Source organism: Berghia stephanieae, chromosome 8, assembly GCF_034508935.2.
Source record: "Berghia stephanieae isolate SIO BIC M18660-M18661 chromosome 8, UCSD_Bste_1.3, whole genome shotgun sequence".
Classification (NCBI taxonomy): Eukaryota; Metazoa; Mollusca; class Gastropoda; order Nudibranchia; family Aeolidiidae; genus Berghia; species Berghia stephanieae.
The window spans coordinates 1,121,506-1,146,879 of record NC_088367.1 but is presented as its reverse complement, the minus strand read 5'-3'; the positions used below and the strand labels follow the sequence as shown (position 1 = coordinate 1,146,879).

Sequence of the window (25,374 nt, the reverse complement as noted above, 5' to 3'; positions counted from 1 at the left end):
TTTCATACTGTACAAGTCTTCTGTTAGACATCTTTTTGTTCTAGCACTCTCACACTATCCATTACTGCCAATAACTAGATAAATGATTTAACTAGGAATATTTATATAGCGTATTTCTGCAGATTTTCCTTGTTCAGCAGACCATATGGAACTGCAATTTGATTTCATACTGTACCAGTCTTCTGTTAGACATCTTTTTGTTCTAGCACTCTCACACTATCCATTACTGCCAATAACTAGATAAATGTTTTAACTAGGAATATTTATATGGCGTATTTCTGCAGATTTACCTTGTTCAACAGACCATATGGAACTGCATTTCGATTTCATACTGTACAAGTCTTCTGTTAGACATCTTTTTGTTCTAGCACTCTCACACTATCCATTACTGCCAATAACTAGATAAATGATTTAACTAGGAATATTTATATGGCGTATTTCTGCAGATTTTCCATGTTCAGCAGACCATATGGAACTGCAATTTGATTTCATACTGTACCAGTCTTCTGTTAGACATCTTTTTGTTCTAGCACTCTCACACTATCCATTACTGCCAATAACTAGATAAATGATTTAACTAGGAAATATTATATAGCGTATTCTGCAGATTTTCCATGTTCAACAGACCATATGGAACTGCATTTCGATTTCATACTGTACAAGTCTTCTGTTAGACATCTTTTTGTTCTAGCACTCTCACACTATCCATTACTGCCAATAACTAGATAAATGATTAACTAGGAATATTTATATGGCGTATTTCTGCAGATTTTCCTTGTTCAGCAGACCATATGGAACTGCATTTTGATTTCATACTGTACAAGTCTTCTGTTAGACATCTTTTTGTTCTAGCACTCTCACACTATCCATTACTGCCAATAACTAGATAAATGATTTAACTAGGAATATTTACATGGCGTATTACTGCAGATTTTCCATGTTCAGCAGACCATATGGAACTGCAATTTGATTTCATACTGTACCAGTCTTCTGTTAGACATCTTTTTGTTCTAGCACTCTCACACTATCCATTACTGCCAATAACTAGATAAATGATTTAACTAGGAATATTTATATGGCGTATTACTGCAGATTTTACCATGTTCAGCAGACCATATGGAACTGCAATTTGATTTCATACTGTACCAGTCTTCTGTTAGACATCTTTTTGTTCTAGCACTCTCACACTATCCATTACTGCCAATAACTAGATAAATGATTTAACTAGGAATATTTATATGGCGTATTACTGCAGATTTACCATGTTCAACAGACCATAATGGAACTGCAATTTGATTTCATACTGTACCAGTCTTCTGTTAGACATCTTTTTGTTCTAGCACTCTCACACTATCCATTACTGCCAATAACTAGATAAATGATTTAACTAGGAATATTTATATGGCGTATTACTGCAGATTTTCCATGTTCAACAGACCATATGGAACTGCAATTTGATTTCATACTGTACCAGTCTTCTGTTAGACATCTTTTTGTTCTAGCACTCTCACACTATCCATTACTGCCAATAACTAGATAAATGATTTAACTAGGAATATTTATATGGCGTATTTCTGCAGATTTTCCATGTTCAGCAGACCATATGGAACTGCAATTTGATTTCATACTGTACCAGTCTTCTGTTAGACATCTTTTTGTTCTAGCACTCTCACACTATCCATTACTGCCAATAACTAGATAAATGATTTAACTAGGAATATTTATATAGCATATTACTGCAGATTTACCTTGTTCAGCAGACCATAATGGAACTGCATTTCGATTTCCTACTGTACCAGTCTTCTGTTTGACATCTTTTTGTTATAGCGCTCTCACAATATCCATTACTGCCACTAGTCAGTCTTATTTCTATGATGAATCGCAAATGCAACCCTCTGTATAAATTATGCTTTGTTTAACCTTCATTTACAGGTTGTGTTCATTTTTAAAAACTCACTTTCATATGTTGTCGTAAATCCAATTTTGATAAGCCATATTAATGCTGTATGCTTAGGTAAATTACTCACAACATTCCTCCAACCTGATATAATGTATCAACACACGAAACAATATGTAACCTTAAACGTTAATAGTCTGATTGAGACAATTAAGTGAGAACTATTCATAAGATAAGATAAGATATTCTTTATTGATCCTGAATGGAAATTATCATAATGTTACACATCATTCATCGTTATATTAGCACAGATTTAAACACTGTTATAAACTAATTGGTGAAAATACGAAGCTAATTAAAAACAAAATAAACATCAAATATAATAAAATAAAATATTCATAAAATATACAGCAGTTACAGGCAATGCTATAAAAATCGGACATGAAAGTAGAATAGAGTTGTAATAATGGATTTGTAATGTAACTAGAATTTTGAAAATAGATTGTGAAGGATTGCACATAGCCAACACAGGTTGATAAAAAATAAAAATAAAGCATGGTATTTGAATGTATAAATATATAAATAATGTAGACATAGCACCATGTAAACATGCCTAAATAAATAGGTTTTAGAGAGAACTAATTGGCTTGATAAAACCTAAATAAAAAGGTTTTAGAGAGAACTAATTGGCTTGATAAAACCTAAATAAATAGGTTTTAGAGAACTATGCTGGTAAAACCTAATAATAGTTTGAGAGACTTATGCTTGATAAAACCTAAATAAATAGGTTTTAGAGAGAACTAATTGGCTTGATAAAACCTAAATAAATAGGTTTTAGAGAGAACTAATTGGCTTGATAAAACCTAAATAAATAGGTTTTAGAGAGAACTAATTGGCTTGATAAAACCTAAATAAATAGGTTTTAGAGAGAACTTATTGGCTTGATAAAACCTAAATAAATAGGTTTTAGAGAGAACTAATTGGCTTGATAAAAACAATAACAAAGAGAATTTCAGTGTCATTTTATCTATGGCAATAGATTCTTGATTTTCTCTTTCCAACAATAAATGATATAAATCAAAATATAGCTTAATCGAATAGAATGAACACATTGAAAAGTATTGTGTCCCCCAAATACGTATTCCTTTCACTTACTCTCATATGTATGTTGTTGTAGGTTGGTTCTCACAATGTACACATGTCCCCCAAATATGTATTCCTTTCACTTACTCTCATATGTATGTTGTTGTAGGTTGGTTCTCACAAAGTACACATGTCCCCCAAATACGTATTCCTTTCACTTACTCTCATATGTACGTTGTTGTAGGTTGGTTCTCACAAAGTACACATGTCCCGGGGATACGAAATGTCAGCACCTTCTTACGACCGCCATCTGCGAACAATACGTCAACAATACGGAGAGCAAGTCATCGTCAACTTGCTGGGTAGCCGAGAAGGAGAGAAGATGTTGAGTCAGGCATTCCAGGTAAATTGATCATTATTAATCAAATTATTATTATTATTATTATTATTATTATTATTATTATTATTATTATTATTATTATTATTATTATTATTATTATTATTATTATTATTATTAACAATCATCATCATTATTATTGTTATTAGTAGTAGTAGTATTAGTAGTAGTATTATTATCTTTATTAATCGTCTTTATCACCATCATCAGGCGGGTGGTTGGATGGGAGCATCACCCTTGAATCATATACCTATGATGTTCGCATGGGTGTACGATCCGATAGTGATGTCGTTTCTTCTTCTCTTTACTAGCCTATCCTGCTTCTTTGTTTGTGATTGTATTTTTGACAGGGGATATTTTTTTTTCTGTAAATCTTCTGCCTGTTTGTTCTTGGTTATTTATAATTTAGCTTATGATATCTTTAGGTTATGATTTTGATTTACATTTGTACTATTTTTGTTAGATTGCTTGTTTTTTTGTTTCAGCGGTCTCTCATATAACCTCAATTGTGTTGGAAGAGACCTAAAGCAACAAACAAAAAGATTTATCACCATCATGATCATAATCATCATCGTTATCAATATTGTAATCTTCATACAATTTACCCAGAACCACCACGATGCCTCGGCCCACAGACAAGACGTTCCTTTCATCCATTTTGATTACCACAGTGAGATCAAAGGAACCAACCTGAAGAATCTGGAAAAGTTGAAGATTCGTCTATCCAAGTACACGGAAAACTTTGGCTTTTTCTTCACGTCTGGAAGTTCCATCACTCATCAACAGCTGGGGACAATAAGGACAAATTGCCTGGATTGCTTGGACAGGACGAATGCAACACAAAACATGATTGGGATGGAGGTTGGTTTTGGTTCTTGTTTGCAGTATCAGTAAAAAAAAAAAAGAAAAAAAAAACAACAACAAAGAAACGAGCTTTTATATAGCGCAATATCCACTAATCCTGCTCAAAGCGCTTTACAAAGGGTCCCTGACCAACAGCAACACATAATATGTAGATCATGACATGATGCCCGTTAGGCAATATTACAATTTGTTCCAACATGGACAACGCTGTTAACGGCCAGATACTCAGTTTACACCTGAGTACAGTGAGAGAATGTGAGTAAATTGCCTTTTTCAAGGACTCAACTATGCACCGAGGGAGACCCAGATCCGAAAGCGATTCAATAAGAATTGTATGAAAGGAAATTTAAGGCATCAGAGCAATTATCGGAACACTTTGATGTGTATCAAGTCATCCTGAAGGTAAATTGGTAAATTTACATCATGGCACAAGACTTAAGTGCTAGAGCTCAGGTGGTCGCTGGTTTGGATAAGCGGATAAGTAAGTAAGTAAGTAAATTGGTAAATTAATTGTAAGCCAGATATTTCATGACTGGGGGTCTCCAAAGCTCAGTTGGCAGAGCTCTTGCTTCACAGGATAATGGACCAAGATCAATCCTGGGTGCAGTTGAGACTTTTTTTCTGACCCCCTTCTCCTGTCCACTGAGTAGCTGGGTCTGTTCGATTTGGCAGAAAGTATTTTGTGGTAGACTATCGTCATATCCGAAGTTGATAAAAACAGCTCACGTAGGACAAGTAAATAATAATAATAAATGAGCTTTTATATAGCGCAATATTCACTGAACATGTTCAAAGCACTTTACAAGGCCAACAGCAATATATAACAGTTTTAGGACAGGACATGACGCCTGTTAGGCGATATAACATCTTTTTTCGGACAGAGATAAAGCTGTTAACGGCCAGTTACTCATTTTACACCTGAGTCAATTACTTTTGTCCCTTCCACACCAAACAAACCATGGAATTCCAAGGCGACAATATCTTACGATGTCATGGCAAAAGGACATATATAAGTAATAAGTATCTGTATCAATCCTTAGAATCTCCCTTGACTTGTCAATGGTGTCATGGCAAAAGGACATATATAAGTAATAAGTATCTGTATCAATCCTTAGAATCTCCCATGCCTTATCAATGATGAAATGTCCTGGGAGTGTTTACAAGTGCCATTAACTTTCCAAATCTAAGAAAAACAAAACAACTAAGCCTCCGTACTATGTACAGTGATTTTATTATGTATGTATGTATGTATGCATATATGTATGTATGTATGTATGTATGTATGTATGTATGTATGTATGTGTATGTATGTATGTATGTATGTATGTATGTATGCATACATGCACGCTCATTTCTTTTGTATACATGTGTAGAAACAATGTGCTTGCGTGTATGTTTGTGTATGTCTGTGTCTGTATTTGTAAATGTGTTGATGTTCATAACATGAACCAAACTGTTTGAGCATTGTTTACCTCACATGAATTGCCTTTTATTTGGACAATAAAGATTATATTATTATTATTATTATTATTATTATTATTATTATTATATTATTATTATTATTATTATTATTATTATTATTATTATTAATATTATTATTATTATTTACCCCTACAGATCCTGATCAAGCAGCTCGATGCCCTGGGCCTATCTAGCAAACCACAAATGGTCGGGCGTTTTCAAGAAGTTTACAAACAGATCTGGACACACAATGGAGACCATATCAGTCGTATTTATACAGGGACTGGAGCCCTGGGTGGTGGAAGGTCCAAGGTTTGAATCCTCCTATGATTAATTTACTCGAACCCATAGAGTATGGATAGAATATAATTCTGTTTTCTATTTACAATCGTTGCTATAATTTATGACTGAAGACTCCAAACGTATAAATCACATCCAAATCCAATTGATAGGAAGCTCCATAGCTTAAGATATGTGTATGATGAATGCATTTTTAATTATTATATTTTATTTGTTGCTCATGAATGATTAGTGGTGGGCAATATGACTCATTTTCGATATCGATACGTTGCAATATTGATATTTATCAATGCGACGGAATTATACATCGATATATCGAAAATCGATTTTAAAATGTCGATAAACATGCTTGTCTTAGGCGATATTACATCTTTTTTTTGGACAGAGATAAAGCTGTTAACAGCCAGTTACTCATTTTACACATGAACTGTAAGAGAGGACTCAACTATACGCTAAGCAAGGCTCGAACCCAGGACCTTCCGATTTGAAAGTGAGTGTCGTACCACTAGACCACATAGCCGCACGAAAAGTAGTGTAAACATTGATTCCCTTGTCTCAACAATCTTATTATTATATATAGAAATGTCAGAAGAATAGCAGATAGGTTGAGTTCTTGCAATATGTTTCATTTTAAATTATAAATTTGGATCTTTCTATTTTGAATGGACAGTACTCCGATGCATCCCGCTCAGCCACAAGGACAATCCAGAACAATTTCCTTGACAGCAGCAAGCAGGAAGCCATTGACGTGTTACTGATGGGAAGTGCTCTACATGGTAATCTGGCCGACAGGGCTAGAGCCTTGCTGTCTTCAAGATATTTACATGGTTAGTCTTTTTGTTTTTTTTTATATATAACATTGTTGTAAGTCGTAGTTATTGATTTGTTTTCACTTTATGGGAATTTTATAGAAAGTAGCTCTTCAGAATCGTAAGGTGAATACAGCTGGAGTTTAGTCAAATTGCTTTAGCATTAGACGGACAACAGTCAGAAATGCCTTTTTTTGGGGGCTAAAACCGGAAAACCAACATTATAAAAAAATATTAGCTTCATTCTGGATCGATCTCGGTGCCTTTGCATGTGAAGTGAGTGCTCTACCAACTGACCTATCAGGATCCCATTGAACATAGTAAATCTGTGTAAAAGTGAGATGCAAAAATGTTGAAAGTCATTTTATGATATTTTATTATTTTTTTGTGTGGACTGAGCTAGATTTAAATATGCCTTCTTTAAAAAAAAAAAAAATATAAATAGGATTATTTATCTTTTGATGCTCTCCCATTTCACCATCCAGCATCAGAAAACATTCTGCAGCAAATGACTCAAAGTTATAAGGCCTTCACTAAACGTCAAAGCCTGCGAGTCAGTGTGGGGACGTACAATGTCAACGGAGGCAAACACTACAGGAGCATCGCCTACAAACACCAGTCCCTGGCTGATTGGCTGCTGGACGCACACAAGACGCACGCGAGTGAGTTGTTGTCGTTGTTATTACCATTTTGATTATAGTATCGATGTTAGTGGTCATTGTAATAGAAATAATCACGAGGATGGTAAATAATGATAATCATTATGATAATGATGAAAATGATAATGACGATGGTAATAATGACGATGGTAATAATGATGATAATAATAATAATAATAATAATAATAATAATAATAATAATAATAATAATAATGGTAATAATGACGATGGTAATAATGATGATAATAATAATAATGATAATAATAATAATGATAATAATAATAATAATAATAATAATAATAATAATAATAATAATAATAATAATAACAATAATAATAATAATAATAATAATAATAATAATAATAATAATAATAATAATAATAATAATAATAATAATAATTGTTGGAAAAAACGGAAAAATTTTAACATCATCTGACAAGCGTCATGTCTCGTTCTACATGATACGTGTTGCTGTTGGTCACGGACCCTTTGTAAAGCATTTTGAGCACGTTTAGTGGATATTGCACTATATTAAAGCTCAAGTTTTAAATGGCTGTACATACAGATTTTTTAAATTTGAATTTTGTGTCATGTTTACATCTGGCCATTTCAATCATCATTTCTTTTTCCCCACAGATTTATTAGTGGACGATGTAGATTTCAGGAAACCGGTGGATATATTTGCCGTTGGGCTCGAGGAAATCGTCGACTTGAATGCCAGCAATATAATGAGACCCATAGTTGAGTCCTTGGGAAAGGCTCATTACTCACATTATGTCTCCATACTCAGGTGTAAAATGAGTATCTGGCTGTTAACAGCGTTGTCTCTGTCGGAAAAATTGTAATATCGCCTAACAGGCATCATCTCTCATTCTACTTCTACATATTACACGTTGCTGTTGGTCAGGGACACTTTGTAAAGGACTTTGAGCATGTTTAGTGGATATTGCACCATATAGAAGCTCAAATTTTAATGAAATAGCTGTTCATACAGATTATTTACTTTTTTATTTTGTGTCATGTTTACATCTGGCCATCGCAATTATTTCTCTTCCCCCACAGATTTATTAGTGGATGATGTAGATTTCAGCAAACCGGTGGATATATTTGCCGTTGGGCTCGAGGAAATTGTCGACTTGAATGCCAGCAATATAATGAGTGCCAGGTGAGTAGAAATCTCAAACTAGGCACCTTGATATATTGAACTCTTAGAGTCTACTTACTAGAGCTAGAAAACGAAAACTTGGATATAGCGCAATACCCATTAAATATGCTCAAAGCGCTTTACAAAGGGTCCCTGACCAACAGCAACACGAAGAACGAGACATTACGCCTGTTAGGCGATATTTACAATTTTTCCAACAGAGACATGGTCAGGTACTCATTGTACTCATGGTGAAAGAATGTGAGTATGGAGTCTTTTCCAAGGACTCAGCTATGCACCATGTGAGGCTCGAACCCAGGACGGACCTTCCTACCCGAAAGCTAGTGTCATACCGCAAGACCACAAAGCCGCACAACTTTCCCTATTCAGATCGGAAGTTCCTGGGTTTGAGCCTCGCTCGGCGCGCATAGTTGAGTCCTTGGAGAAAGCTCTTTACTCACATTCCCTCACCGTACTTAGGTGTAAATTGAGTACCTGGCCGTTAACAGCATTGTCTCTGTCCGAAAAAAAATATTGTAATATCGCCTAACAGGCGTCATGTCCCGTCCTAAATGTTAAGTGTTGCTGTTGGTCAGGGACCCCTTGTAAAGCGCTTTGAGCACGTTTAGTGGATATTGCGTTATATAAAAGCTCAATTTTGAAAACCTTTGAAAAAAAGATTTGATTTTTGATTTCATGAGTGATTTTTTACAAGCCACTGTGTTGCCCCTTTCTGTGTTTGTTTTCAGTTCCACAAATGCAAGAGAATGGCAGAAAGAGATCCTGAAGACGATATCACGGGACCACAAGTATGTTCTAGTGACCTCCATTCAGCTTGTCGGGGTTGTCCTCTTTGTCATGGTTCGACCTGCTTTGGCCCCCTTTATCAGGTAATGGAGACGTTGATTGGGATAATGTGATGATTGTTACCATGGGAGGCGGGGGGGGGGGGGGTAGCGTGGCTCAGCAGTACGGTCTTTGCTTGTATTGGGTTCAATAAGGCTGAGATAAGATAAGATAAGACAATGTTATGGAGTAGCGTGGCTCAGCAGTACGGTCTTTGCTTGTATTGGGTTCAATAAGGCTGAGATAAGATAAGATAAGACAATGTTATGGAGCAGCGTGGTTCATCGATACGGTCCTAGCTTTGTACCCGAAAGGTAATGAGTTCGATCGCCCTTTGATCGCTGCCCTGTGAGACCTTGAGCAAGTCACCCCGCCCTAGCTGCACTGCGACTGACGCCTGGGTTATTCCAGTCTTCCCTTGGAATAGACCCTAGAGACAAATTTCCCTATTGGATGAATAAAGGGAATTTTATTTATTTATTTTTTTTATTTATTTTTTTTATGGCGGTTGTAACCATGGTGACAATGGTTGTGTTGATGGTGGTTGTAATTGTGGTGACAGTGGTTGTGGTGTTGATTGTGGTTGTTTTGTTTTAATTGTGGTAGTGGTGGTTGTAACTATGATGGCAATAATTATGGTGTTGGTGATGTTTGTAACCAGGGTGACAATGGTTGTGGAAATGATGGTTGTAATAATGGTGACAATAGTTTTTGGTGTTGGTATTTGTAACCATGGTGACAACGGTAATAGTAATGGTGGTTATCGCCATGTTGACGGTGATTGTGGTAAGGTGGTTATAACCAGCTATGTGTTTGGGTAAAGTACATCTGCCAGCTGGATATAACGAACCAACACGTCTGGTTGATCTAATTTAGTGATAACTAATCATTAAAATGGCTGTCTTAAAACAACATCAAAGAGCTGAGTGGTGTCAGATTTCATTCATCTATAGATAGTATGCTCTTGGCTAAGAAGCTCATAACATTGCCATCCGGAAGTATAACGGACCAACACATAAAACTGTGTGTATCCATGAACATTTATAGTCGGGTTAATACAGTTCAGTGAGCATTACTCATAAACGCGGATGGCAAAAAACCATAACAAAGACACGAGTGACGTCATCTTCGAACTATCTATATTCATCTATCATACTTATTTATTTTATAACAGGGACGTGGCAGTAGACAAGGTGAAGACAGGTCTAGGTGGCGCCACAGGCAACAAAGGGGGTGTGGCCATTCGCTTCCTTCTCAATTCCACATCCATATGTTTTGTCTGTGCTCACCTGGCAGCCGGCCAATCCCAGGTCAATGAACGAAATGCAGACTACACAGAAATCACCAGAAAAATGACTTTCCCCATGGTGAGGGATGTTCTTTTTTTTTTTAATTTTTAGCATTATTTTTGTCATTTCCTATTTTTATTCTTTACTTGTAGTATCACCAGTCTATACTTTACTTTGTTTTTTTTCTTTAAAATTATAATCTAACAGTCTAAAACTAACCAGTGTAATGACAACAGATTTGAGAAGAAATAATAATCTAATCAAACCGTGATCACATTGGTCGGTATGTATTTTCTGAATTTCTCTATGAAATTTATTCACACATTTCCTTATGATATCATCAAATAGTCTTGATCATTCAAAAATTATTTTAATATCAGCATTGCTATCGATGTCAATATCGTTGTATTAATTATTTAACGATAATAACAAGAAATGGAAGCTTCAAGGTCTGGGTGGGTTCATTGACCTCCCATAGCGGGCATGGAGGTCACTGGCTGTGTCTTCTATCCCTCCTACATACATCTGTTTTCCAATTTGCTTTCTTTCTTTGTTTGAATGAGATTACTTGGTTTTTGTCCTGGCCTTAGTTGGGAGGGAAACGTCGAATGTTTTGTTGTAGTTTTGGGATATTTTAAAATATTTTTCTGTGTACATATCTGTCTGTTATATACTATTTGAATATATAACAAAATTTGAGCGGATTCCTCTTCGTTGCAACCTGGGCTTGTGTCTGGATAAGAGATAAGGCTATATTTTCTTCAGTTTTACTGGCGCTGATATGGCCTTAATGTGTCGCAAACGCAGTAAAACCCTTAAAAACACAATAAAAACAAAGCAAGCTTTGATGTAATTTACAATGACAGATGATTTGGGTTTCCCTTTGTAAAAAAAACAAATGAATGAAAAACTAAAGTGTTTGTTTGTTTTTTAGGGTTTTGCAGCGCTTGCAACACATTTAGGTCATTTAACGATCAGTAAAAGGAATCAAATGGGGTAGGATGAAAGTTATAGATTTACAAATGAAAACACACAAGAAAAAAGGAATACAAAGGGGAATGGTTCAAGTAGGGAACAGATGCAGATCCCAAGACCATACCATCAATGTATCTAGTTCATCTAAAAGTCTCATCCAGACACAAGCACAAGATCCCACTAAGAGGAATACATTCAAATTAATACAAACCTTTAGATAATCAAAACAAAAAATGTAATGATGCGCAACAGAGAAATGATTTACAAATAAAAAGATATCACCTCCCAAAACTACCACTATACAATTGACTGCTTCCCTCTCATACAAGGTTCTCTGGTAAGGGCCAGGACAAAACCAAGTAATCTCATTCCAAAACAAAGACAGAAAGCAAATCAGAAAACAGATATAGGGGGGTAGAAAACACAGCAAGTGACATCCTGCCCACCATGGGATGGGAGGTCAAAAGACCCCTCCCAGAAACACTTGGGTGTGTTTTGTTGACAAAGGGGAAGCCCGACACGTCCACGTCTTTGTACATTCAATTGAAGATTCCATTTCATTTTATTATTGTTATTTTATTTCTTTGAGCTTCAAGCAGCAACGTTTACAGTATATTTATTCTTCAAACTACGAACGTGTCGGCAATGACGGTTTTGTAGTTTGTAACACAGCTATGATAACTCTGGATTTACGAAGGTGTTGTATTCTATTTAAGATTTGATACAGATGGTTAAGGGTAGAAGTGAGTCTAATATTTACTGATTATGATATTGGTAGCCTGGAGGTATCTGTCTTAATTTAATACAAATATGATATAGCTTTTTACTAATAGTGTGTTATTGGGTCAGTTTGTTCGTTTGTTTATTTTTTTTGCTTTTTTTTTTGGGGGGGGGGTGTTGTTGGTTTTTTGTTGGGTTTGTTTTTTGTTTTTTTATTACAATAAACATTTTTTTTGTTTTGTTTTTGTGACTGGAAATGACAACCATAAGGTTTTGATGTCAAGTAGATGTCAAATTGAACGTCGAAACAATTCTCAATTGTGTTACATGATTAATTTATTGCAAATCACAAATTTAATTTGGCTGTGAATGTCGATTTCTATCTGTCCTATCAGGAAGTCTGCCAAGTGGGTATTTCCTCCCGCCCTTTTTTGTTTGTTATCGATTTTATATATCATATTTGGCATGTATGGATGGGTCATTTTTGGTGTTGGTTATATAGACCTGTCAACGCAATATCATTTATATATACAAACTATTCATCGATAAACAGACACACATCGTTTAGATGACATAGTCGTCAGGATGTTTGTTTTGGTGTCTATTTTGATTTCATTGACTGATTTATTTTCCAACGTAAAATCTAAATAGATTAATTAAGAAATGTGTCATTCAAAAGTATTTTTCGAGTTTTGTTTATTTTTTTAAATTGAAAGTTTTAAAGTTTTACTCAACAATTTTTTCAACATTTGAATATTGGCGTTGACAGGGCGTATTTTTTTTCTGTCTGATTTTTTATAATTATTATTATTATTATTATTATTATTATTATTATTATTATTATTATTATTATTATTATTATTATTATTATTATTATTATTATTATTGTTATTATTATTACTATTATTATTATTATTACTATTGTTATTATTATTATTATTATTATTATTATTATTATTATTATTATTATTATTATTATTATTATATTAAATTATTTTACATTATGAATTTAGCTTGTTTATGTCAATGTTGTATAAAGTGATTTTCGTACAGCCAGCATGTTTAGGCAGGTCTTGTTTGCGCATATTTTTGTTTGTTTCTTGTTTTTTTTAATGTTTTGTTTGTGGAATTGCTTGCAAAGATTTATCATGTTAGTTTTCATATGTGTAGTGAGGCTGTAGAGACGTAAAATATATCTGTTGTCAGACATATTTCTGTCCTTTATTAGTTTACTTGCCAGAAGTGTCTACACATTGTAATCATGGCGGAATGCCGCAGAGTGGAAAAGGGGGAGGGGGGGGGGGGGGGTATGCTTGAATCACTTTGTTTACTTTTGAACTTTGTTTCATTTTTTACATCAGAACTTGCTATTGACATTCAATCCCTACTAATATTTTATATATTAATTCAATGTCTAGAACATGGACTAGAATGTTCTGTTTCCTTGTATTTTCTTTGGTGTTAAATTACTTCAGGTCTATTTCTACATTTTATTGATTTATTTATCACAAATTGTTTTGATACTTGACTATGGCACTAAAATCCCATTTCATCATCGTTTTTATTTTTACTGTTTTGTTTCTTTCCATCACAATGATTGTTTTGTTAGTCGTTAGATGTGAGAAATATGTCAATCAACCTTCATTTGTCTCAAAACGGTGTGATATATGTCAGGAAGAACTCTGTGCTGGAAATCGAATTTGATAGTCACAAATATGAAAACCGATGTTAATTTCTATTCCTTATGGGGAAGAATTGACCTGCACTTATTTTCAGGTCTGATAACCCAATTCATTATGGCCTCATTGTTGTCATGGAAATCTGTAAAAAATGACACAAAATATCGTCCATTACAACAATGTTAAACTAGGCCCATAAGTGGGTTCGGATGTCAGACTCATGTACACATCGGGAAGAATCAATACAATTCGTCATTGAAAAAAAAAGAATAGTAATACAATTCAAAGCTCTTTTATTTTTTATCATTTTAATTCCTGACCTTTCTCGTCGTTTTAGGAGATAAAATTGTAGTCGCTATAGTTAACTTCAAAAATCATTAATTTTCCCTCACAAGGATTAAATAACACTTCAAAATCCTTAAGATAATGTAGTCTTGCATCAAGTTTTATTTTGGAGTTTTAATGAACTAGAGATGATCATGAAGCTCTGAAATTGGAACCAAAATGTCGTAATTCTACGATTTTGTTGTTGTTGTTGTTGTAGGAGGCAGGTCTGTAATTCTACGATTTTGTTGTTGTTGTTGTTGTAGGAGGCAGGTCTGTAATTCTACGATTTTGTTGTTGTTGTTGTTGTAGGAGGCAGGTCTGTAATTCTACGATTTTGTTGTTGTTGTTGTAGGAGGCAGGTCTGTAATTCTACGATTTTGTTGTTGTTGTTGTTGTAGGAGGCAGGTCTGTAATTCTACGATTTGTTTGATTGTTGTAGGAGGCAGGTCTGTAATTCTACGATTTTGTTGTTGTTGTTGTAGGAGGCAGGTCTGTAATTCTACGATTTTGTTGTTGTTGTTGTAGGAGGCAGGTCTGTAATTCTAAATTGACTATTTGGGGTGTCATTCGTCCTGACATAACACTGTTTTGACAAGTGTGGGTCACGTGATTGAACTTTTTTTGTTTGTTTGTTTGTTTGTTTGTTTTAACTCACTCAAGCCTAGCCCTCTACCTCTATGCTGTCCACTCACCCAAGAGATTTTGGAAAAAAAAAAGTAATAAACGGAAATGAATAAAACAGCTTAAAAAAAAAAGAAAAAGAATACCAAACACGGAACATTTCAGGCTCAAAACCCTTCTTCAGCGAACAATTAATAATACAATGAAAACATAAATACATTACTTAAAAAGAAAAACAGATCGATGTCCGTTGGTCTGGTTTTGTAGTAACGTATTTATGTTTTCATCAGGTTGTTTTTTTGTTGTTGTTGTTGACTGAAGAATGGTTGTGGACCCGAAACGTTCCGTGTTTGGTCTTGTTTATGTGTGTTTTTTGAGCCCGAAATGTTTTTATTTTCTTTTTTTGAAGCTGTTTTATTCATTTCTGTTTATTATTTTTTGAAAATAATATGCATTTAATTCAACAACCGCTATAATGTGAAGATTTTTAAAAAGCAGTCGTTTTAATTATATGCATTTGATTTATCTTTAAAAAAAATAATGTTAACTCTCTCGAGTTCACCCTCATTGAAAATCGAACAAATTTGTTTGATTTTCCGTGCATATGAACTCGAGAGAGTTAACATTATTTTTTTTAAAGATAAATCAAATGCATATAATTAAAACGACTGCTTTTTAAAAATCTTCACATTATAGCGGTTGTTGAATTAAATGCATATTATTTTCAAAAAATAATAAACAGAAATGAATAAAACAGCTTCAAATGATGGGGTAAAAATATGCACAGAGCGAAATACAGAGATAGTCGGTGTTAAGTGTTAGGACTGAGTGAACTAATCTTGTCGTTTTCCTCGTACTTATTTTGTACTTTTTTATTTTATTACGTTATTATTCTATGATTTAGACAATGGACAATCCAGCTAGAAAGGTGAGTCCCCGTCATCCTTCACCCCTGCCTGACTTCCAGTCCCAGTCCAATTTTTATCAAGCAGTTTGTTTTTTTTTGCTTTTTTTTTTTGTTTTGTTTTTAAATAGAGGAAGACAGAAGAAAGAAAAAAAGTAGGAAATATGGGTCTCAAATTTCCGCTTTTTAGTGGATTTCTGCTGTTTATCGATTTTTTTGCTATTAAGTGGATTTCCACTATTTAGTGGATTTCCACTATTTAGTGGATTTCCACTATTTAGTGGATTTCTACTATTTAGTGGATTTCTGCTATTTAGTGGATTTCTGCTATTTAATGGATTTCTACTATTTAGTGGATTTCTACTATTTAGTGGATTTCCATTATTTAGTGGATTTCCACTATTTAGTGGATTTCTACTATTTAGTGGATTTCTACTATTTAGTGGATTTCTACTATTTAGTGGATTTCCACTATTTAGTGGATTTCTACTATTTAGTGGATTTCTACTATTTAGTGGATTTCTGCTATTTAGTGGATTTCTGCTATTTCGTGGATTTCTGCTATTTAATGGATTTCTACTATTTAGTGGATTTCCACTATTTAGTGGATTTCTGCTATTTAGTTGATTTCTACTATTTAATGGATTTCTGCTATTTAGTGGATTTCTGCTATTTAGTGGATTTCCATTATTTAGTGGATTTCTACTATTCAGTGGATTTCCACTATTTAGTGGATTTCTGCTATTTAGTGGATTTCTACTATTTAATGGATTTCTACTATTTAGTGGATTTCTGCTATTTAGTGGATATCCATTATTTAGTTGATTTCCACTATTTAGTGGATTTCCACTATTTAGTGGATTTCCACTATTTAGTGGATTTCTACTATTTAGTGGATTTCTGCTATTTAGTAGATTTCTACTATTTAGTGGATTTCCACTATTTAGTGGATTTCCAATATTTAGTGGATTTCCACTATTTAATGGATTTCTACTATTTAGTGGATTTCTACTATTTAGTGGATTTCCACTATTTAGTGGATTTCTACTATTTAGTGGATTTCTGCTATTTAGTAGATTTCTACTATTTAGTGGATTTCCACTATTTAGTGGATTTCCAATATTTAGTGGATTTCCACTATTTAATGGATTTCTACTATTTAGTGGATTTCCACTATTTAGTGGATTTCTACTATTTAGTGGATTTCTGCTGTTTCGTGGATTTCTACTATTTAGTGGATTTCCACTATTTAGTGGATTTCTACTATTTAGTGGATTTCTGCTATTTAGTGGATTTCTACTATTTAGTGGATTTCCACTATTTAGTGGATTTCCACTATTTAGTGGATTTCTACTGTTTGGTGGATTTCCACTATTTAGTGGATTTCCACTATTTATTGGATTTCTATTATTTAGTGGATTTCCACTATTTAGTGGATTTCTACTATTTAGTGGATTTCCACTATTTAATGGATTTCCACTATTTAATGGATTTCCACTATTTAGTGGATTTCCACTATTTATTGGATTTCTATTATTTAGTGGATTTCCACTATTTAGTGGATTTCCACTATTTAATGGATTTCTACTATTTATTGGATTTCTACTATTTAGTGGATTTCTACTATTTAGTGGATTTCCACTATTTAATGGATTCTACTATTTAGTGGATTTCTACTATTTAGTGGATTTCCACTATTTAATGGATTTCCACTATTTATTGGATTTCCACTATTTAGTGGATTTCCACTATTTATTGGATTTCTATTATTTAGTGGATTTCCACTATTTAGTGGATTTCCATTATTTAGTGGATTTCCACTATTTAGTGGATTTCCATTATTTAGTGGAATTCTACTTTTTAGTGGATTTCTACTATTTCGTGGATTTCCGCTATTTCTTCCGCTTGAAGTCCAGGCCCTCAGTAGTATCAATACATCTTCAAAAAACATTTTAAACAGTCTGGTTGCACGGGACTGACTCGTCTGTGTTTATTAATTTTAAAATAATTTTTTCCTTTTTATAGTATGATTTGAGTGTTAATAATTCTATATGTTACAAGTATTGTCAATAATGAAGGCGTATTATTGCCCCGCTTCATTTATGATAAAATATACGTTCCGCGGACCCCCGAAATATTCTTCCTTTTTAAACAAAATTCTGATTTGAGACCCATAAAGAAAGAGAAAGAAAATGCGAAAAATTTGTTTGGATGCGTCTTCCTGTGCATGTAGATGTGACATGGAGTTTTGTCCATCTGGTTGTGTCCGATTGATGACTGGTGTCCAGTGTTAAATGCATGTGGGATTTGCATTGTTCGGAGTCAACGAGAACATACTTAACAGATTAACACTGATTAGTTGGGTTTTTAAATATTTTTTTAAGAGTAAGATATTGGGAATCAATGGGAATATTGTATATATTATATTATCACAAACACAAGACACACACATTCACACACACACACACACACACACACACACACATAGGATAGGGAAGGGAGAGAGAGTGAAAGAGAGACAGGGTTGGGGGGGGGGGGTTAAGAGTGTTAGAGAGAGAGAGAGAGAGGAAGGAGGGAGAGGATACAAAGAAGACAGAAAGTGAGAGGGGTAGGTGTGTGTGCCCGAGAGAGAGGGGGTTGGGGTAGGAGTGTGTGTGAGAGAGAGAGAGGGGGGGGGTAAGAGTGTATGAGAGAGAGAGGGGAGGAGGGGCCGAAGGGAGAGAGAAAGAGGGTAGAAGGGAGAGAGAGGGGGTAAAAGTTTGTGTGAGTGGGGGGGGGGGGGAGGTGGCAGGAGGGGGAGAGAGGAGGGGAGGCAGGAGTGAGATAGTGGTTTCGAGTGTGTGTTTGTGTGTGTGTGTGAGAGAGAGAGTTTTCTGACTTTGAATCCCTCATCATCTCATTGACAAGAATTAGAGCTCAATCTAATAGTACTGTGTGATGCTTCAGGAGGGAGAGAAGGGGAGTAGAATGGAGAAAGAGAGAGATAAAAGGGGGTAGAAGGGGGGGGGGGGAGAACTTCTTACTCTGAGTCCCTCACCATCTCCTTGATAAGGATAAGACCACAATCTAACAGTATTGCATGAGGCTTCAGGAGGGAAGGGGAGGGGGGTAGACGGGAGAAAGAGAGAGGGGGGGGGGTAGAAGGGAGAAAGAGAGAGAGAAGGGGGTAGAAGGGAGAGAGAGAGGGAGAAAGAGAGAGAAGGGGGGGGGGGGGGGGGGCTTCTTACTCCGAGTCCTTCACCATCTCCTTGATAAGTATAAGAACACAATCTAACAGTATTGCATGATGCTTCACATTATCAAGGTTGTTCTTGGAGACATGGAAACAATGCATGTTGTTGATGTTGTTTATTTTCGCATGGCTTTTTGTATTCGATGTTACATGTTGTTTTAATTGTTTTATTCATCTGTTTATTCAAGTATTTATTTATTTATTTATTTATTTATTTATTTATTCATCTCAATATGACAAATTAGGGTACAGCCACTGGTGGAAGATAAAGTTTATAAAAGTCTGTATGAAACAGTGCTAGACAAAGTAGAAAAGAATAATACAGGAAAAAAAAATTTTTAAAAACATTCCAAAAATCTTGAGCTTGAACTCTAACCTTTATATAGCGCAATATCCACTAAATGTGCTCAAAATGCTTTACAAGGGGTCCCTAGCCAACAGCAACACTTAACATGTAGGACGAGAATAACGCCTGTTAGGTGATATTACATTTTTTGTGTTTACAACCAGGTACTCATTTTACACCTGAGTACGGTGAATATGAGTAAAGAGTTTTTTTATTTTTTTTCAAGGACTCAATGCTCTGATTTTTTAAAAATGTATTTTTCTTTCTTGTTTTGTCTGGCACTGTTTCATAATCACTTTTTGAGATCTGTATCTTATTTATTCATTTGTTGTTTGCAATTTTGGAATTCTGATTACAAGGGAATCCTTTTTATTTATTTTTTAAATATTTTTTTTCACAGTTTAATTTATTCAATTTGAACTCACATGGAATATCATATCATCTCTTACATCTGTTAGAGGTGGGGTTTGGGGGGAAAAAAGGGGGGGGGGGAGAGGAAAATGTTGTATAAATTTTTTTACTTTCCCATTTTCTTCCTTTTTACTGACGCTGAAATGACCTTAATGTGTCCCAAGCGTCGTAAAACCCTTAAAAACTATCAAACATAAACAATCTGAAACGAAATAAAATATAATGTCTGTCATAACTTTGCATCCCTGACTCCCAAATCAGATATTTGGAGTTGGCGCTTCACAGACAGGTCAGGCAACTGGCAATTAATTGTAGATTTTAACAGATATAATAATAGTCTAGCAATTTAACGCTGTCTGTCTGCATTACATTCCATCATGTTTTATTTTGGCAATTAACAATAGTCTAGATGAAAAAGAAATAACATTGCTGAAAAAAAATAGTCCCACTTTAATTTGTTTTTTATTTTCCTCCTGAATCCATTTTTGGAAAATATTTTAAACCTTAAGTATACCATTCATTGTTCGATGTCCTTCGTTTTAAAATAATATGTGAATGAAATAAACCATCAGTCTCAGAATAAAACACATCCTGTCATTATGACATACCATTGAATTCTGAATACCAGAACGGCCTCATCCCCCCCCCCCCCCACTCCCACTCCCCACCCCCCCATCCTCCATGTGTCTTAGGTTTTATTTCCTTTTTTTGTGTTCAATCATCCCTGTGTATTTATTGCTATAAAACCTTTTATTATCATTCAATATTCCAGCCATTAACCACTCTATCATTTATCCACAAATTGCCGTGTCAGTGCCTACATATATTTAAAGTAAATAATTTTTGTTATCGTAGCCAAACTATTATTTCTTATCATACAGAGATCCGTGTTATCCCCAGAATTCTGTTATTCCAAGGTACCTTTCGGGTATGAAGCAAAGGCCGTACCGCTGAGCCACGCTGTCCCTACTATAATCTGTATCTGTATGGTTGGCGCTGAAGAAACCAATGGTCTGGTTGTATTTCAGCGGCGTCCTCATTGGGCGCAGGCCCATGTCAGTCGGGCCTTGAAATCGTTTAGGTGTGGTGCCATGATGACCAGTTCATCCAGCCCATTCCACTCCGAGATAGTTCTAATGAAGAAAGAATTTCTGTAGTTTTGTGTTCTTGTTTGTGGGATTTTGAAGCAGTTCGAATTGTTTGTGGCGTATCTCTCAATGGGGTTTTTGGTTATGTGGTTGGCAAAAGTGAGTGCTCGGATTTTTCTTTTGTTTGGTCGTGGCGTGAAAAAGGAGTCTGCCTTTATTGATGGTATTTGATCTGTTACAATCTTGAACATAATGGAAGTGATTATGGTAGCAATAGGTCGGTCTCATTCTGTGGCACACTGTTTTTCAGTGGAAAGTTTTCTAACTTGGATCCGTGATCGTAATATTGTCATACAATTTGACTAAGTCATTAATTTCTTTCCGATCACACAATCTCAGGCCCCTAGATCTGGAACTAATTCTTATCTCCTCATAAAAATGTAATTGCCTGTTTCCCCTTGGATTGAATGTAAGTGGAAGTGTTTTCAGCCATCGCTCAAACACCCAGCTATCCGATCACTGGTGGAAAAACAAATTCATTCAAGTTTATCCGTATCCCATTTGAAAAGGGTGAATCCTTACAAAATCCATAAAATAAAAGAAAAGGTGTTTGAAAAAAAACAACCCCTCAAAACATTGTATTCGGGTTTGTTTTTGTTTTGTTTTTGTTTTTTGTTGTTTTTTGTTTTTTTACTGATGAATTACCCATTGCCTAAAAAATTAATATTTTGTAGTTACTTCAAACTTGTACTTTCTCATCAGTGTGCTAGAAATATAATTTAGATCATCTAATGCTTCAAACGGCCGCTACCACTCTCTTTGCTTCAATCCCTAATATTTATTCAAATTGTACAACTGGCATGTGCAAATTTTTTTATTTTTTTTTAATGTTTTAAATCAACATTTTTCAACATTGATTACCAAAAACAAATTATTGTCTTAATGATCTCCCTTTGAAAAGCTTTCTGATTCATAATATAATTTGCTCATTTTCACAATTTATTCTTTCAAAAGATATTTCTATAACGATGACTGATAATATAAATAGATTACCTTTGACTAATGTTTAATAAAAAAAAATTCGATATAATTGTAAATATTGGATTACTGTCAACAATTTATAAATTCGATTCGTTTCTTTTAAATTATGCTTTTTAAAATCAACTTCTTCATCATCACCATCATCATTTTACTGATTTTATTGAATGATATATATGATCGCATGTGCATATAATTATGATATAATATATTAATATATATATCTGTCTTTGTATAAAATGCTTCGAGCATTTGTGGAAAGGGGTGCTATAAAAATTATGCATTATTATTATTATTATTATTATTATTATATTATTATTATTATTATTATTATATATTATTATTATTATTATTATTATTATTATTATTATTATTATTATTATATTATATTATTATTATATCATCATCATCATCTCATCATCATCATCATCATCATCATCATCATCATCATCATCATCATCATCATCATCATCATCATCATGAGTCCACCGTTGATATGAATATCATCTTTAGATACAGTGTCTAAAACGTGATTCTCTCATTTGTATATAACATTTCCTACCCAGTAATTCGTCTTCGTGTAAGGCACCTAACACACATTACCCCGGTTGACTCAGGTGAGATTGAGTTACGTGGCAGTGATGGATATTTTAAGAGTACAAAAAGGATGTGTGACAGGCGGCTTGCACTGTATGAAATGGAAATATTGTACCGTATTTGAAGTGCATTGAGCATGGTAAATTCGTGGAAATGATCAATACAACTGTTTATTTTATTTTTTATTTCATTTGTTGTTTGTTATAATTTCGTTATGCAGTTTGTTATAGTTTTTGTTATGACGTTGAGTCTTTTAAATATAAGTCCTTTTGCTTGGACTCAACTCTTTAAAAAAAGAAAGAGTAAGATTTCTGCTGTGCTATCCTAGTAACCTTTGATTTACCTTTTTTCATAAACAATGTTATTCCGATTAACTCTTTTTAGTCTTCTGTTGTCATATTATCCCCTTCTCCCTGGTGTTGATATGACTTTAAAGTATCAAGGTGCCATCAAACTTTTTAACCCTCTCCTTACCAACCATAGGAAAATCGTCACATTCGTTACGATACAACCAAAAATTTTATCATTCTGATTTCTTTTGGACATCACAAAATTTAAAGAAAATTGTTTGTTACAGCTATAAAAACTTGACACTGTGTTATAGATAGAGCTCATTTTGCTGAAAAATATTGTGTTTAGAATGTACTTGTTGGATTTCTGTTTGAGTAAGAAAATTCTATTTTTGTGTTGGGTGGGCGTGAAATTTTGGGGGAAACTCTTGAAATGGATGGTAAGGAGAGAGTTAAAGCAATCAAAAATCAAACTGATACTAATCTGCTAGAAGTCTGTGGACAGTAACAAGGAATCAACAAAAATTAATATAACAGCTTCAAAATAAGGAACAAAATACCAAACGCGGAACGTTTCTCTGTCGTCGATCTGTTGTTTTTTTGGTAATGTATTTATGTTTTCATTGGGTTTTTTTTGTTGTTGTTGGCTGAAGAAGGATTTTGAGCCCGAAACGTTATATGTTTAGTATGTTTTGTTCTTTTTTGCTAAGCTGTTTAATTCATTTTTGTTTCTTATTTTTTAAAGCAAGCAATCAAATGTTTTCATCTTCTTTTTTTTTGTATGTTGTTATTTTGTCAAGGGTCGCACCATTTTATCCCATGACTGCGTGTTTTGGTGTGGAGATTTCAACTATCGTATCGACCTGGGCAATGAGGAAGTCAAAGAGTTGATATCCGATAAAAACTGGACAGCCCTCAATGAAATGGACCAGCTCAATATACAACGGGGACTGGGAAATGTCAGTATTTTAATGACGTCGTTTATTTATTATTTACTCAACCCTGTAATCAGTGCACAGTTCCTGACCACAATGAATTCATAAATATATATAATGTGTGGCTATTTGGTCTTGTGGTATCACACTCACTTTTGGATCGGAAGGTCCTTGGTTCAAGCCTCTCGGCGCATTGTTGGAGTCCTTGGAAAAGGCTCTTTACTCACATTCTCTCACCGTACTCAGGTGTAAAATTAGTACCTGGCCGTTAAGTGTTGTCTCTGTCGAAAAAAAACAACAATTGTAATATCGCCGCACAGGCATAAGGTCTCGTCCTTCATGTTAAGTGTTGCTGTTGGCTAAGGACCCTTTGAAAAGCGCTTTGATCATGTTCAGTGAATATTGCGCTATATAAAAGCTCAAGTAAATAATGTTGTATAAATTTGTAAAATAACAAAAGTACACATTATTTACTCTCACTATTAATCCTCACCTTACCAACCACAGGAAAATTGTCACATTTGTTACTAAGCAATTAACATTTTTCTTAATCAGATTTGTTAAAGAAAAATAAAGAAAAATCTTTGTCATGACTGTAAGAGCTTAATGCTGTTTTGCTAATCTCGTCTTACTGAAGAAATTTTCTATTATTATATTTACTATTTAACTCTTTCAGCGCCATTGGCTGCACAGTGCGGCCGGTCTTGAAAGGCAAAAATAATAATGTAATCCAATCCTACTTTCTACAAAAGTACTCATGGTGGGGTTCTGACCTCCCATAGTGGACAGGAAGGTCACTTGGAATAATCCTGAAAATCTGGGTTGGATTCTTGACCTCCCATAGTGGGAGTCTTCTATACCCCTATATCTTTTTTCCAACTTGCTTTCTCTCTCTGTCTAAGAATAAGATTACTTGGTTTTATCATTTCCCTTGTCGGAGTCCTTGGCTGAGAGGGGAACTGTCAAGTTTATAGATACAGTTTGGGAGATGATGTTTTTTGACATCACACTTCCCTATTTTGCATGTGATAAAAATCACAAAAGTCAACAAAAATAAGTGTGATTTGTGTCTTGTTCATTTGTCTTTAATTTTTCATCCTCAGGCTTTCCAAGGATTCAATGAGGGCCCATTGCATTTTGCCCCGACTTACAAGTACGATACTTTTAGTGATGATTACGATACCAGTGAGAAGAATCGTTGCCCGGCCTGGACTGATCGAGTTTTGTGGCGAGAAAAAGAGCATGGAGAGAATGGTGAGGTCATTGCGATGAGATCGATGTATACTTATATACAGGTCTTATAATCCAAATTGTTAATGTTAAGGTCCCATTGGTGCAATGGAAATACTCTCAAACCAACGCAAAATATTGTCCATTATCAACAGTGGTAAATCAGGGCCATAACCGTGTTTGGTTATCAGACCTGCAACTATGTGCACCGAGGATGAGGTCAAGGTGAAAA

General features: G+C 34.5%; 1 protein-coding gene across 2 annotated transcripts in view; it reads left to right on the top strand.

Moving 5' to 3' along the window:
- Positions 1–25,374, top strand: part of LOC144977994 (synaptojanin-1-like) — a 54,703-nt gene that overhangs the window by 16,383 nt on the left and 12,946 nt on the right. Inside the window, exons 8-18 of one of the 2 annotated variants that reach the window (XM_078923403.1) lie at positions 3,225–3,383; positions 3,987–4,238; positions 5,859–6,014; positions 6,673–6,829; positions 7,297–7,473; positions 8,533–8,635; positions 9,364–9,504; positions 10,635–10,827; positions 15,976–15,999; positions 23,778–23,936; positions 25,016–25,166. In XM_078923403.1, coding sequence (XP_078779529.1) covers positions 3,225–3,383; positions 3,987–4,238; positions 5,859–6,014; positions 6,673–6,829; positions 7,297–7,473; positions 8,533–8,635; positions 9,364–9,504; positions 10,635–10,827; positions 15,976–15,999; positions 23,778–23,936; positions 25,016–25,166 — 1,672 coding nt within the window. The remainder of the gene's footprint in view (positions 1–3,224; positions 3,384–3,986; positions 4,239–5,858; positions 6,015–6,672; positions 6,830–7,296; positions 7,474–8,532; positions 8,636–9,363; positions 9,505–10,634; positions 10,828–15,975; positions 16,000–23,777; positions 23,937–25,015; positions 25,167–25,374) is intronic. The other variant, XM_078923404.1, reaches the window with a different exon arrangement.